We start from the raw sequence: 15,587 nt of genomic DNA on the forward strand, positions 1-15,587 counted from the left end.
CTGGCGTTGACCTCACCCTCGACTTTGTGTTACGTCCTGTGCGTGATGGGAGCAAGATAGCTCTGGGCTAGACCGGCCACTCTCTTGAGTTCACGAAGGCAGTTATCGAAGCGCTGAATTGTTGTTTTGACGGGACATGGGCGGATGTTGTTACAGTGTGCAGTCCCTGGCTGCGAAGGTATTGCTAGTGTCGGCAGGAAAAGACAGTGAATCCAGCACTATCGCCTCTTCAATACAAAATTTCTAAACCTCAAGTGCTCAAGCGAGACGGGCTCATTAATGCGCTTATTTTCTGTACAGCAAAAGAATTAAACAAGGTGTTACGGAGATGCATTATCGTGAAGGTAACCTATAAACCTTTGTCGCTCCAATGGCTATGTTTCAAAACAACGGAGTAAAATGTGAATACCTGTTAGTGAGACCTGTACATGCCAGTTCATGTCTTATATTGCCTCGCTTTCCAAACAATCACTGAAATAGGATAATAATCTTTTTATCGCCCTCTACCTGCTATATAAAAGCTTTCTTCGTTGTCAGAGCTCCTGCTTGATATGATACGTACTTATTTTGGTAGAGGCAGCCTGGACATCCCAATGTGGACATGAAATATTTTTATTCTCTTATTGCTATCGTTAAAGTTACATTAAAAAAAAAAAAAAAAAAAAAAAAAAAAAAAAACATTAGGCTACTTTGAACAAAAATACAAAAAGATACCGCTGCGTTGACCAGTGCGCCAATGCTTGGCAAAACGGTTCCTGAGGATTGCCTTTCCTGAATAGTCACAAAACAAAATCTCCATTTGCCGTAGTTGTACTTGTAAAGGGTCAACTATACATGTAGTAAGTCAATGGCGTCCGCCGCTGGACGGAGCAGCACTCGCTACTGCCACTTCAATCTTGTGTCGCTTCCTCACTTCCTAAGTTTCTCTGCAACGAGCGAACCTCTGTAGAAGCGGAGGCAGAATTGGTCGCCTACGCAGCAGCATCAGCCAATGCTCCCGCCTTCTTAAGCGAGTTGCAAGGCACGTGATTCGTCCCGTGCACACAGCTGGCGAGGCAGTGTTCGGCTCAGCGCTGCGACGGCGGTGGCGCAGCAATAGCAGCTTTGCGGTGAGACCTGGGATGACATCACGACACACCTGCGGCGCTCTTCTGGTTTTAAGGCCAAAAGAGATACGCCGGTGAACATGCGTGGCGGATAATCGATCAGTGCATTTGCTTGCTCCAAAATTCTCCTACCCTTCGCGCTGCCGCGTCCAAGAATGAATTCTATGCGGTGATAAAATTATTATTTCTTGATAAAGAAGTATTTTTTTGTATTTCCTGCTTCTTAAGGCCAGGATTGCTCCTTTAATTGATGGCAACACAAGCGAGCCTTGGGAAGTTTGCGCATCTGAACATATTTTGCGCCTTGTCTCTTTCCATAGCGAGTCCTGTGGTATGCAGAGCTGCGCTGCACATAAGCATAGAAAAAGTTTCGCTGCACAAGCCGTCAGAATAGAAACTGTAGGGTCGCGCCGAGGATAATTCCTTGCAGGTGCGCGCCTATGCATGGCGCCGCCACCCGCCTGTCTGCTTCTGGTATTGTAGACGCGGTCCCTCTTTTTCAAGCGTGCCGCGTTTAGGGAGAGCCAACCGGACCGTCGGAGCCAGATTTGCGGGACCGTTTTAGCCCAAAGGTCATTCATGGGTATATGCGCAGTGGAACATGCCGCCGAGTGCTCGCATGTATGGCACCCTTCGTACTGGCCGGTAGCGAGCGCCTAAATGACCCTTCAACCTTTTTTTTTACACTATGACTTTGAGCATTGCGAAAGGAAGTCTTGTTTATCATGTCTCCAGATGCGACAAAAGAGCGCCCGAAGAAGCATTCAGGAAGGTACTCGGGTATTGTGCTCAGAGCGGGCAAGCCAGAAGCTCCCCTTTAAGCCGGCGCCAGGCCTTCAGCTTGGCGGCTAGTTAATCTTTCCCTTTCCATGTCGTTGTTCGTAGTGGTAAACACGGATGGCGTGGGGCAATGCACTGTGGAAAGGATTCAACCAGCATGGGCAGCGTTGATGGGGCGGCGGTGTGCGAGAGACAAGTGGGAAGAAAGTCTCCCGAGAGGACAGGGTTCGACACCCTCACTGGGGAAAGAGTTTCGCTGTGCTTTGTTTGTTGTAATTTGTATTGCTAGTGGGGCCCTGGGTTAGAGGCTAAGGTCAACCAATGGGGCTGTGCCCATCTAGCATGTTTCCATATTGGACAGTTGATGCGTGGGGCTGGCCTCTGATAATGACCGCCCCTATTTCTTTGTTTTCTGAATGTGTAAAATGAGACGCGATCCAAGAGAGTTCAGTCCAGTCTGAGCAGAGGCTCCATGCGTAGGCATGTAACGCGGCTGTTCTGCTTAGGCTCTAACTAGTTAGGTCGAAGAGTAAAGTAGCGCAGTGTCGTTTTTGTAAATTCATTCCAACATCCAGTTTTACTGTCTGTATATATATGCATTGCTGTAAATATATGCGCTATCATCATCATCTTCAAGTACGCCTCCTGGTCTTCCCTAAGCCGAGCTACATAACAGGAAGGGTTTAAAGAACCTTCCGAAAAGGAACAAACGACATAAATTCTACTTAAACCTCATGTTTCTTATCGGCTAATGCATTCACCTTTCATTGAAGTTCTTTTGATTAGCACTGCCTACGCCGCTGCCTCAGAGTACCCTCCGAAACACCCTAAAACACTACTTCAGTGCGGTATACAGTACAGAAGCCCACATGTGCGACCATGTGTCAGCATATTATTGGCCACGAGGGGGTTGGTCATGCACCGCGTCTTCTATCTTCTATCCTTGTCAATATTTTATGAATAGTAAAGGCGGCCATTATATTGCGGTCGTCTATAGCTGCCTTCCTACTTAGTAACGCAACGAATACGTACCCATTTCCTGGTCACATACTCCATTGCGGCAGCGTCCTAGAGTGCTTTCTGATCCGTCAACCTGAAGAATCCAAAATATTGATGAAGCAGTGTCGGTAGCTAGTGTGTCTGGTAAAACGCTAGTTTAATATGTAAATATTCTCAAGTAGCGGCACAATCTAATTTTCGTATAGGCAAATGTTTTCGCATAGTTACGGTTGAATTTCACGAGTGACGACAAAAGATGAGCAGAAGAGAAAGTAGCCTTCTCATGCCCGGTTTAGTTAGTTGATGCCGGGCACAATATATGCCCTGTGTGCGGTAAATTTCAGAAGCCTGCTTACAATTGCATTTGTGAGTGTTTTATGCCATAACGCGACTAGCCAACTCACAAATAATTCTTGTTTCACTGACAATACGATCGCTTCTTAGAAGGCAATTTTCTTGCCGTCGCACTACAACTGCTCGGGAAAGGGCTGCTCGCGGTGCCCATTGAAAGGTCGTCCTTTTCTCTGTGGCCGTGACCCAACAATCTCACTGCGCTTCTGTGTTGTTGTGGTGGCGTTGAAATTTGTTCATAACGCCGCTTTTTAAGTCTGATGGTCACCCGATTTCGGTCGTGTAGAAATTTACTGATACCGTGATCACACTTTCGCAAAGCAAAATAGTCTCAATCTGGGAATGTGACCACAAAAAAAAAAAACTACTTCCGGTCACTACACACAAAATGCAAATCCTCATCGAACATTGCAAGAAATATGACTTCGCTGTTCATTTCCAAGAAGCGATCACTTGTCTCGGAGATCACGGTCCTTATCGAAGGAGTCAAGTCGAATCATGACCCTTTCAGCACACAGGGTAACCTTGAGCACGCTATCGGCAACTCTGTCGTCCTCACCGCGAATGGCTTTCGACACTGTGGCAAGAAAGAGAAAGCGCAAGCCATAGTGCTGCTGCTCGCTTCTTTGACAGTCGCGCCGAAGAAGTCGAATCGGAACTTGAACGTTTGAACGTAATAAATTCTATTAGCTTTATGATAACGTCTCGGCGTTTTAGTTTAAATCTGATAAGGATGGACCTGCAACTATGTTCTTGAATCAAACTTGCTACAAAGGAACACAATGTATTGCCGCTTATCTATTATCCAAAATGTTATTGCGCTAGTCAAAATATTGTTGAAGTTTCGTGGTTTCGTTGCCGCCCTGTCCTGCGGAGGTGGTTAGCCATATTTGCAGCCCCTTTGCGCGGTCTATCTCTTGAACGTTTTGTATTGTGTTTAGTTAAAACCAAAACAGGGGAGATTCGGCAGGAGGGCTGCCTGCATCTTATGTGGATGACCTTGCTATCTGTCGTCTTGCAGGGGGAGCATACATGAGCATAGGTGGGACCAAGCTGTAAGGCGCAGCTGTAAGTGTGACGCAAAATATTTGCGTCACCTCGCCGCGATCCGCGCTTCCGAAAAAGTCATGGGTTTGTGAATCATCGTAGTAAAAACCTTTCCCTCCTGGCTTTTTATGCGGTGGTTGGTTTCCCCAGTCCTGTTGTACCCAAGGCAGAGCAGTCGGTATGAGTGTTACAACGCTCTAAGCTCGAGTCTGCCATGTCCAGTTCAGTTCAGTCGTTAAGTCGTGTCCGACTCTTCGTAACCCTATGGACCATGTCACGCCACGCTTTCCGGTCTCTCACTATCTTCCTAACATCACATACCTTCATCTGCAGTGCCTCGAGGATGCCATCTAACCATCGCGTTCGCTGCCTACCCCCTCTCCGGCGACCCTCAACCTTTCCCAACATCAAATATTTCTCCAGCGACTCCTCTCTTCTCATCAGATGACAAAAGTAGCTGAGCTTTACCTTTAGAATTTGACCCTCCAATGAGCAGTCAGGATTTATGGTCGACAATATCGACTGATTTCATCTTTTGGCAGTCCAAGGAACTCTCAACAGTCTTCGTCAGCACCACAATTCAAACGCATCAATTTTTCGGCGGTCAGCCTTCTTCACAGTCCAACTCTCGCATCCATACACCACAACTGGAAAGACCATAGCACGAGTTATACGGATCTTGGTTGGCAGTGTAATGTCTCTGCTCTTTACTAGGCGGTCAAGGATAGCCATTGCTCTCTTTCCCAGAAGCAGGCGTCTCCTAATTTTATGGCTGCAGTCTCCTTCCGAGGCAATCTTGGAGCCCAAGAAGAGCAAATCTGTCATAGCTTCCCCTTCTTGTGCCTTGATGCTCCAGGATGATAGGGCAAGACGCCATGAACTTTGTCTTTTTAATGTTCAGTTTAAGCCCAAACTTCTCACTCTCTTCTTGTACGCGCATCAGAAGTTTCTTGAGTTCCACCTCACTTTCTGCCATTAAAGTGGTATCATCCGCATATCTAAGGTTGTTGATACGTTTTCCAGCAATCTTCACTCCAGCTGAAGACTCGTCCAGACTGGCTTTTCTCATGATGCACTTTGCATATAGGCTAAATAGGCAGGGCGACAGTATGCACCCTTGCCTCACTCCTTTCTCAATCGGAAACCAACCAGTAAAACCATGCCCAGTTCTAACTGCGGCCTCTTGCCCTTCATACAGGTTCCTGAGGAGACAGATGAGGTGAATTGGAACTCCCATCTCTAGGAGAGCTTGCCACAATCTGCTGTGATCTACGCAATCAAACGCTTTCGCAATATCAATAAAGCAGAAGAGATGGGTTTCTAGAACTCCCTTGCTTTTTCCATGATCCAGCGAAGGTTGGCAATTTGGTCTCTACTTCCTCTGCCCTTGTGAAACCCAGCTTGCACGTACGGAAGCTCCCGATCCACATACTGCTGCAGCCTACATTGGAGGATTTTCAACATCACCTTGCTAGCATGCGAAATAAGCGCGATCGCGCGGTAGTTGGAACAATCTTTGGCACTGCCTATCTTTGGATTGGGGATGTAAACTGACCTCCTCCAATCATGTGGCCTTTGTAGGGTTGCCCAAATCTTCTGACATAATGTATGCAGAATGTTAACAGCGTCATGGTTGAGGTTTTGAAGCAACTCAGCTGGAATGCCATCAATTCCGCTAGCTTTTTACTTAGCAAGGCTGGCTAAGGCCCATTCAACTTCACTCTTCAGGATGCCCGGCTCAAGATCAGTAATCACAACCGTCTTATGCTGGGTTTGCATATTCGGGTCCTTAAACAGTTCTTCTGTGTATTCCTGCCACCTCTTTATCTCTGAGGCTTCAGGGAGGTCCTTGCCTCGTTTGTCCTGTATTACGCTCAGCTTAGCACAGAAGCTTCCTTTGATATCTTTGATTGTCTTATACAGAGCACTTGTGTTCCTTAATTGGCGGTTGTCCTCAACTGCTTGGCACTGTATGTTCAGGAAGGCATTCTTTTCTCTCCTTGTTATTTTCTGAAAATCCTCATTGAGAACCTTGTATCTTTCTCTATCCCCCATAACTTTTGCCATCCTCCTTTCCTCAGCTATTTGCAAAGCCTCTTCAGATAACCAGTTCGCTTTCTTGCATTTATTTTGCTTTGGAACTACCTTAGTAGCATCTTCTTGTATTATATCACGAACGTTAGTCCACATCTCTTCGGGCTCTTTGTCTTCTAGATCTAATTCTTGAAATCGATTCCTCACTTCGACAGCATATTCTAATGGAATTTGATCCAGATCACACCGGAAAGGCCTTCTAGGTTTTCTGTGTTTTCCTCAATCGACGATAAGTTTTGTCAACAAGAAGCTGATGATCGGTGTTACTATGGGCCCGAGGCCTTGTTTTTACTGCTTGTATAGCGCTTCTCCATCTCTGCCGGCAAAGAATATAATCGATCTGATTCCTGTACAGACCGTCCGGTGAAGTCCATGTGTACACGCGCCTCTTGTGCTGTCGAAAATGAGTATTCACTATGGTCAGATTGTTTTCTTGACATAACTCTACTAGCCTCTGCCCAGCTTCATTTGGCTCACCAAGACCGAACTTGCCTGTAATTCCGGATATTTCTTCACTCCCGACCTTAGCACTCCAGTCTCCTATGAGAAAAACGACGTCTGATGATGGGGTTGCGGTCTAAAAGGCATTGTAGGCCCGCATAAAATCTCTCAACGTCAACTTTTTCAGCAGTAGTGGTCGGTGAATAGACTTGGATAACTGTTATGTTGAAAGGGTGACCTTAGATCCGAAGTGAAATCATACTGTCGTTTAAGGAGTTGTACCCTAGCACTGCTTCACTCATTCTTCTGTTTACTATGAGAGCGACCCCATTCCTTCTCTTGGATTCGTGCCCCCAATAAAAGACATAATGGTCGCCGGAGTTAAATTCTCCCATTCCGGTCCACTTGAGCTCGCTTATACCTAAGGTATCAATGTTCAATCTGTTCATTTCTCGCTTGACGACATCCAGTCTACCTTGCGTGATAGATCTTACATTCCATGTTGCTATGTGATATATCTCCTTGCAACATCGGACTTCCCGGTCGCTTCCCGACACATCCACAACTGAGCGTCCTTTTGGCTTTAGCCCAGCCGCTTCATTCGTCCTGGAGCTACTAGGAATCGCCCTTTGTTCTTACCCAGTAACATGTGGGACGCCTTCCAACCTGGGGGGCTCATCTTCCGACGCCATATCATTAATGGTATTGTGACTGGCTATAGGGTTTACTTGGCAGGAAATACTGGAGTGGGTTGCCATTACCTTCTCTAGTGAATCACATTTTGTCAGAACTCTCTGCCGTAACCTGTCTATCTTGGGTGGCCCTACACAGCAGAGCTCACGATTTCATCGAGTTTCGCAAGCCCCTCCGCCACGACAAGGCAGTGTGATCCATGAAGTGTCATGTGCAGGTTTCTATCATTCCATAAGAAATAATCATAAGGTCCGAATGTTAATGATGGACCTAATTCACTGCTTTTTTGTCGTACATTTTCTATGTATATTTTATTGAAACGCTTCATTAAACAATCGAGGAGAAACTACGGTTCAATACAATACGAGAAACAAGGAACTGTTAGTAGCACACAAATACAGTCGAGCGCTTTAGATGAGTGATATCTACGTAGGTTTCGTTCTGCGCAAACCACAGTCAACGTTACCATTTACCACGTCAAGCTTCTGGCCGAGGATTGTGTAAAAATTCAATGATAACATTTTGAGATTACAGTTATAATAACATCCAAGTTTTCCCTGAACGCGTTTAGGAGCAGTGCGCTTTTGGGTCATGAAGTAATATAATGATGGCAAATACTCTAATTGAGAAGTCGTGGTGAACGATTCAGTCTATCATATTGGTATCTTTTTTAGAATAGTCGGAAACGGAGGAGCCATGATTTTTTCACGTGAATGAATTCGAAACGCCACCTTCGTGTTTGTCTGCGAAAAATTTATGAGTACTCTTTGCAATAGATCCAATTCACCTGTTACTGAAGCAAACGCAATCGCATTTCAGCCAGAGAATCACCGTTCCTATTAATTTTTCCATACCCCCACCCCCCTTCTGACTTTTCCCCACCCTACAATAGAGCAATTGAAATGGATGTATAAAGAATGTTTTGTGTAGTGACGACGCTAGTCAGCTTCATATTCGAAAATGGGAAGCCTGTCTGAAGCTTTAAATTGCATTTGACGTTGCTGCTCTGTGGGCCACTGACAAGCGCTGCATTAACCACATATATGCTACACTGAAAATAGATTGAAAGATTTTCTGGATCTCTAAACCGCCTTACAAAATACGTAGGCTGAATCCTATTGTATTCTGTTGAATACTAATATCATTCAGTCGCATTATTCGCAGTCGCATAAAAGCAACCATGAACTCCATCGCAATTTTTCGTCTGCTCCTGGGAGCGACATTTCCTTTTCCTGCCATTTCATCGGTTGGGTTGCGCGCGCATTTCTGAACGAGGCTTCGTTGTCTTCTTTCCTTCAATAAATATTCAGTTGCTAGTCCATCCTTTTCTTGTTCTCTTCTTTCCTGTTTCTCATTGTGATGCTTTCTTTAAAATGTTTACGTATGCAGTGCGCTGCCTAATATGAGAATGGCTTTATAAGGAACAAAACAAAAAAAACTCTGCATCTTGCGGAATGCACATGAGTTTAGATGTAAATTATAAGATATTTAAACTGATTGAGCTGTTTTTTTCTAGCTGTATAAATTCGACCAATGAGAACAATACTTGCGCAGTTACAGTGGAAGATCAACGCTGGAAGCCTCGATGTACTCCTTTTGGAATTGTGCATTGAAGTATTTCGCGTAAAATCGTCACTCTGAAGATTGTGTTATGCAGACGGGTTATAATGAATTTCACTTCAGGGCTGGGGTAAAAACTAATGCTAAAGCGACGCGAACGGATGTTAAGCAGCACATACCCATTTTTAACAAATGTTTGCAGAAAGGCTACGGCTGAGAATCGACGCAAATATTTAGCGCGTGTTTTCTGACTTGCAGAGTTAACCATATTTTTCAGAACCGGGCATTTCTTTAAAATGGGGCGTTTTTAATTCAGATTCGATGACACAACTAATGTCCCTTAATATTTTCAGCTAGTACGGTCCCGTAAACTTTGTATTAATATTGTTGCGCGCACGTTTGGTTTATTTATTGACCACAACAATGTTAGAACATCCCACAATCTAAGTTTTATTATGCCGTAAAGGATCTTAGGCGGCCTTACTAAGTTCCTTTTTCCTGAGTAGTATATCATTGGTGGTAGTTAGTATGCTTAAATAATTAACTCATTAAAATGTTAACGCAGATTTTATGATTATTGTTGCAAAGTGATTATAAGGCACACCTTTTAAATCAAATGTACTAAGCACCACCTTCAGCATCGCATTATCACAGAGAGAACTCACCGAGCATTGCGTGCCATCTGGATATCGGCGATCGGACATTCTTCCATTTACAACACACCAATACATACAGGGGTTCACATTTGACTGCAATAAAACATGGCGGTAATTGTAAATTTTTTTGCTGGTTGCTGGACTAATACATTTTGCAACTGGCGTGTTATGGGCTACAGTATCATATAAGGTTTTAGCAGCCATTTATTTACAGCTCTTTATTTCAGCAATGCAAAAGAAATATTCGCCTACCAATAGACGCTAGTCGCTTCTTTTTATTCCTTAAACGATATCTACAAACGTAGGCTGCAGTAGTACGTATAATAGTCAGACTTGTTGGTGGCTAGTATTGGAATGTCTCATGAAACCGAGAAAAAAGACAACCGCGCTTTGTGCCGTCGCTTTCTTCTCTGTCGCTTGTCTTCTTGCGTGGTTTCATGATGCATTTATATTTTTGTAACACGCTGCACTTTTACATAATCGAATGTTATATCTCTCATTTATTCATGCAATGTTCACTGACTATTATTTTTTTTAATTCAATATTTTTTTCTGGTATATTATGACAGATAATTCACTCTTTTTTTCCCGAGTACTTCAAGGCTTCATGTCCACATGATAAAACTCAACCCGTATCTCATTAGTTATTACCGTCATGCGCCTTCCTGTGCATGGTGCAGTAGCAGAGTTCGTATGGCGCTTAGGCAATCCCAAACCTGCAGCAGAAAAGTAACCTGAAACATTACGCTTTATATGGCTCTTAAGTGAGAAATAAATATTTAAAAGAACCAAGATGCGCTATAAAAAGACAGCCACAGGAAAAAGCCAAGGAGACAGACAGAGCGCTAACTATCCCTTGTTGGGCGAGTTTGTGCATTGCTTTAAAAGAACCAAGATGCGCTATAAAAAGACAGCCACAGGAAAAAGCCAAGGAGACAGACAGAGCGCAAACTATCTGTCTGTCTCCTTGGCTTTTTCCTGTGGCTGTCTTTTTATAGCGCATCTTGGTTCTTTTAAAGCAATGCACCAACTCGCCCAACAAGGATAGTTTGCGCTCTGTCTGTCTCCTTGGCTTTTTCCTGTGGCTGTCCTTTTATAGCGCATCTTGGTTCTTTTAAAGCAATGCACCAACTCGTCCAACAAGAAATTCTTCTAAACTACCTGAGAAATAAAGAGAAGGGTACATTTAAACTACTATAAGTTATCTGTTAGCACCTTGAAAGTGCAAGTTCCTCTAGTGTAGCTATGAACCCAAATACTGTTGGATGTTCCTGCTTTCTAAATTGGCAGCTCTCCTTAACGTCCTTTTCACCTTTGTATCCCGACAAAGGGAAGGGCTCCACTATTCTGTACAAATATTTGTATTCATCCTTAGTGAAAACACAGATCTCTGCGCAAAAGATACCATAACCAAAGTGGAGTCAATCTTATAAGCCAAGCTAATGAAACCTTGTTTTTGGTGGTGACCTAAATATTAATATGTTATCCACAGACACATCCCAAAATAGCTTAAATTTATTGCTTAGAACGCATGGACTTATGAATGTAATTAAAGCACCAACGCGTGTTACTGCCACGTCTTCATCACTCATAGATCTGTTTATTACCAATTATGATCCTAGTATGATCAGTTCTGGAGTAATTATCTCTGACATCAGCGATCACTTGCCGGTATTTATATGCGTTAAAAATATTTATAAAAAGGAACGAAGTCCTGCACACTCCTTTCAACTTGTCTCTGAAAAAACTCTGTCCACATTTAGAACTGCGATCGAAAGATGCAACTGGATGCCTGTCCTCTTAGAAAATGATGCCAATAATGCGTATGAGGCATTCTTAAACATCCTAAAGCCAATTTACAAGTCCTGCTTTCCGGTAGTAACTAGAAAACAAAGACGTCACAGTCGCAAGCCATGGATCACACAAGAATTAAGGGCTAAGATCAATGCAAAGAACAGACTATATCATAAGTTTATTAAAACCAAAGCTGAATGCGATTTAGCAGCATTTAAAAAATATCGCAATCGTTTGAATGCCGAACTTAAAAAAGCCAGAAACACCTATTACAAAAATCAATTTACGTCTACTCGAGGACGTGCCGACATTACGTGGAAGCGACTAAACGCTATATTAGGGCGAAGTAGTGAAGGTGGTGATTTAAATACGCTAAATATTAACGGCGTGAACATATCCGGAAAAGAACTTGCAGACACATTTAACGCACACTTTGTTAGGGTCTCCATTAATATGGCTCCGCAAACTGATACCAGTGAAGTTGTCCACATTCGTGACACTATATTTCTCGAACCGGTTGATGAAGAAGATGTAACGTCAGCTTTCCAAGAACTGAACAGTAGCACATCAACTGATATTGATGGCATCCAGATAAAGCCTATTAGGTATGTTTTTGATCTCATTTTACCATATGTTACGTACATCCTAAACCTTTGTGTCATCACTGCTGTATTTCCTCGTAAAATGCAAATCGCGCGTGTAAGTGTTATCTTTAAAAAAGGTGATAAAAATGAACTCGGGAATTATAGGCCAATATCTATCTTACCCGTATTCTCTAAACTACTGGAAAAAGTAATACTCAGGAATTTTTTACGCTTTGAAGAAAAGCACCAAATCATAACAGCGGCTCAGTATGGCTTCCGTAGGCACCGATCTACTGAACTTGCATTATTAGAGCAAAAGGAATATATATTGAACGAACTTGAAAAGAATAGGATAGTTATTGGCATATTTCTTGACTTTTCTAAGGCGTTCGACCTACTTAACCACGAAATACTTCTTGGTAAGCTTCAGCGCTATGGTTTCCGCGGACATGCACTATCGCTTGTGCAGTCCTATCTCATGCATCGAAAACAGGCAGTAACAATAAATGGTTTTTTTATCAGATATGGATTCTGTAGGCTGTGGCGTTCCACAGGGAAGTATTTTAGGTCCCTTTCTCTTTAATATATATATAAATGATATCGTCCACACAGCTCCACTCGCGAAATTTATTATCTATGCTGATGACACCAGCATTTTCTTTGCCGGAGATAGCATATCAGAACTGACAGACACTGCAAACAATACACTTAAGCAAATAGAACACTGGAGTAACAAGAACTCGTTAAGAATTAACGCAGCTAAGACAAAAGCCGTTGTTTTCAGAGGAAAAAACAAGGCAGTTTTTATTACGAAGAATATATACCTACAGTCTGTGCCCTTAGAAATCGTGGCTTCATTTAAAACATTAGGCGTAATATTTAACGAAAAAATGTCATGGGATGAACATGTTACCTTCCTTGTAAATAAATGCTCAAATATTATTGGCCTTATATACAGGAACCGTGAGGTATTACCACGAAACGTAATGTTGATGGTATACCATTCATTGTTCAGTTCTCGTCTGAACTATTGTCATTTAACATGGGGTACAACAACAGCAGGAAATCTTCAGATGCTGCAAGTGTTACAGAAAAAATTCCTGAGGATTCTTGAAAATGTTCCGCCAACTTACCACACCACACCTCTTTTCTTAAAGTACAGCATACTTCCAATAACCAAGCTTTATGACTACTGCTTAAGCAAGGCTATAAAAAACGAGGTCTCAAACAACACTTCTTTTCTTTGTAAATTAGCTGGGCTAGAAAAACGAGAGTCATCATACAATATAAGAAATGCTGAGCAGTGGAGTGTAAAAACTTACAGAACTTCGTTTGGTGAACAAACATTAGCTAATAGACTACCCCGACTGCTTAACAACTTAGCACAAAGCAATATCTTTCTTCCCAGGGCTGCACGTCGGAATTTGTTTCAGTACTTTTTGCATTCAATAGAACGGTTTTGTTCATGACTGATTTAACCTGTTTTTTGTGTGTGTGTTCTTTTTTTTTTTCTTTTTTTTTTTTTTTTTTTTACTCGCCGTAAGTGTGGGCTTCTATCTGCTTGTTTTGATTGTGTACCTTGCGTTGATAACTGTAAACTGACACGAGCTGTATTTATTATCTCAATGTTTCCTCATCCTTTTTTTTCTTTTTTTTTTTTTCTCTCGCCATAAGTGTAGGCTTCTATCTGCTTGTTTTCATTTTCATTGTGTACTTTGCGTTTCATAACTGTACACTGACAAGAGCTGTATTTATTATTTCAATGTTTTCTTACCTTGTGTTTAAATTCACATGACATGTGCTTTTTTTTTTTATATATGCCTGACTACTGTGGTGCTGCCAAAGTGGGGGCCCGTGGCTTTGTCAAGCTGTCAAACGGCAGCTTTTACCCCGGGCTCCCGCCATCATTGTACCTGGATGGCAAATAAATAATAAATTGAATTGAATTGAATGTGGCCCGGATAAGCGAGGAAATACTTTTAGCGTTAGTAAGAAATGGTTTTCAATGAAACATGCTGAAAACTATTATTTGGACAAAAATATATATCTGCATTTGTTCTAGTTTGATTCTGTTTCTTCATATTCAGGGGTAGATACCTCAAAAATAGTTTCATTTATGTCTTGGGACCGAAAGAATATCCTGTATATTTTTGAAGCAAAATGCTAAAAGGCAGAAGAGTATTTCTTCTCGTATTTCGTATCTCTTTGCTTCCAGATAATCTATACCAACGCCTACGACGTGATTACTTATCTCGCCTCCAGAAGCGCAATTTTGAAGTGTGTAACATGCATCATTGATAGAAGACAACGAAATAACCTCATTATCCTCTCTCGTGCTTTTTTATACCTCTGGTCATGGCCTTGATAAAAAATGCATAGCATTATTCACTCAATTTCGAGCACAGGTTATACAACAAGTCAGGCTTGTGTTGTGCACATTTTTGTTCATTGTATCTAATAGAGTTGCTAATGCCGAAATGCATGCCAGTTATATCCGAATGGTTTGTGATATTTACCTTCAAGCATTAACTTTTGGGTAAGCAAGATAGCATCGACATGCGCTTATGCTAGATTGTGTGAGCATATAAAATAGTGTTATTTTACATTCAGAGCATATCATAGACTTTTCATTGACAGTACACAAATGTGGGATTAATGCAAAGTAAACATTGATTTGCAGTTGCTACGTGGCAGCTTATACGGCCATTGTACAAGTTAGAAGAAGGAAAGCCGGGCTTACCGGTGAGTAGCATAATAGCCCATAGAGAAAGACAGAGTGAGTTGGTTATTTGAGGCATTTTCTATCCGCGACCTGCCTTTTCTGCGCTTCTCACTGTAAATGCGAACGCTTCAGCGCCGCGGAAATATTTACAGCTTAATCTGCTATTCAATGTATATAGCACCAAACGTGTCCTGTAAACTGCCGCATGGTGTTTTTCTCTTCATATTGATCAGCGTGTGACAGCGGGAAACCAATAATTTTAATTTTGATATTTCTTATACCCCATCGCTCATTTTAGGCAATCTATGTTGTTAAAATAAAATATAAGCCGACAGGCAGATATAGTAACAAACCAAACAATGGGTACTTAACTAACATTGATTTTGTTGCCGTCTGCTCTAGACAATATGGAATGTTTTTTATGTATTTGCGGTAAAATGGTATCATACTGCTCGAACCTAAGCCTATATATCCAAAGTTGAGGAGAGACGTAGCTGTGCGGAGGAAGTCAAACACGCAGTATATTTAAGCAAGAGAAATCAAGAAAAAGATTCTTGCCAAGCCTAAAATCTGTCTTTAGCTAAAAAGCGTATTTAGGGGCGAGGTTACACTATGCTATTAAAGTATTTCTATTTCTGAATTTATGATACCTGCTAAATGTTGTTCAGTTTAAGCTAAGTACCACAATCGTCCGCAAATTCGGGCGTTGATTACCTAGCGTTTTGTCATCTTCGCTCTCTTCCTGCTAAATTCACCTATG

At 42.3% G+C, this 15,587-nt stretch overlaps 1 protein-coding gene across 6 annotated transcripts in view; it reads right to left on the reverse strand.

The window, feature by feature from the left end:
- Nucleotides 1-15,134, reverse strand: part of LOC146174893 (uncharacterized) — a 126,901-nt gene extending 111,767 nt beyond the window's left edge. Inside the window, exons 1-5 of one of the 6 annotated variants that reach the window (XM_084584102.1) lie at nt 14,846-15,130; nt 13,880-14,018; nt 10,379-10,443; nt 9,737-9,820; nt 2,919-2,979 (exon numbers count right to left, since the gene is read on the reverse strand). In XM_084584102.1, coding sequence (XP_084440228.1) covers nt 2,919-2,979; nt 9,737-9,820; nt 10,379-10,384 — 151 coding nt within the window. In that variant the 5' untranslated portion in view covers nt 10,385-10,443; nt 13,880-14,018; nt 14,846-15,130. Of the gene's footprint in view, nt 1-2,918; nt 2,980-9,736; nt 9,821-10,378; nt 10,444-13,879; nt 14,019-14,845 lie in introns of all 6 variants that reach the window. The other 5 variants (XM_084584101.1, XM_084584100.1, XM_084584099.1 and 2 more) reach the window with 5 other exon arrangements.
- Between the last annotated feature and the right edge of the window lie 453 nt (nt 15,135-15,587).

This window comes from Amblyomma maculatum, chromosome 11, assembly GCF_055883805.1.
Source record: "Amblyomma maculatum isolate TAMU_Amacu chromosome 11, ASM5588380v1, whole genome shotgun sequence".
NCBI classification, from domain to species: domain Eukaryota; kingdom Metazoa; phylum Arthropoda; class Arachnida; order Ixodida; family Ixodidae; genus Amblyomma; species Amblyomma maculatum.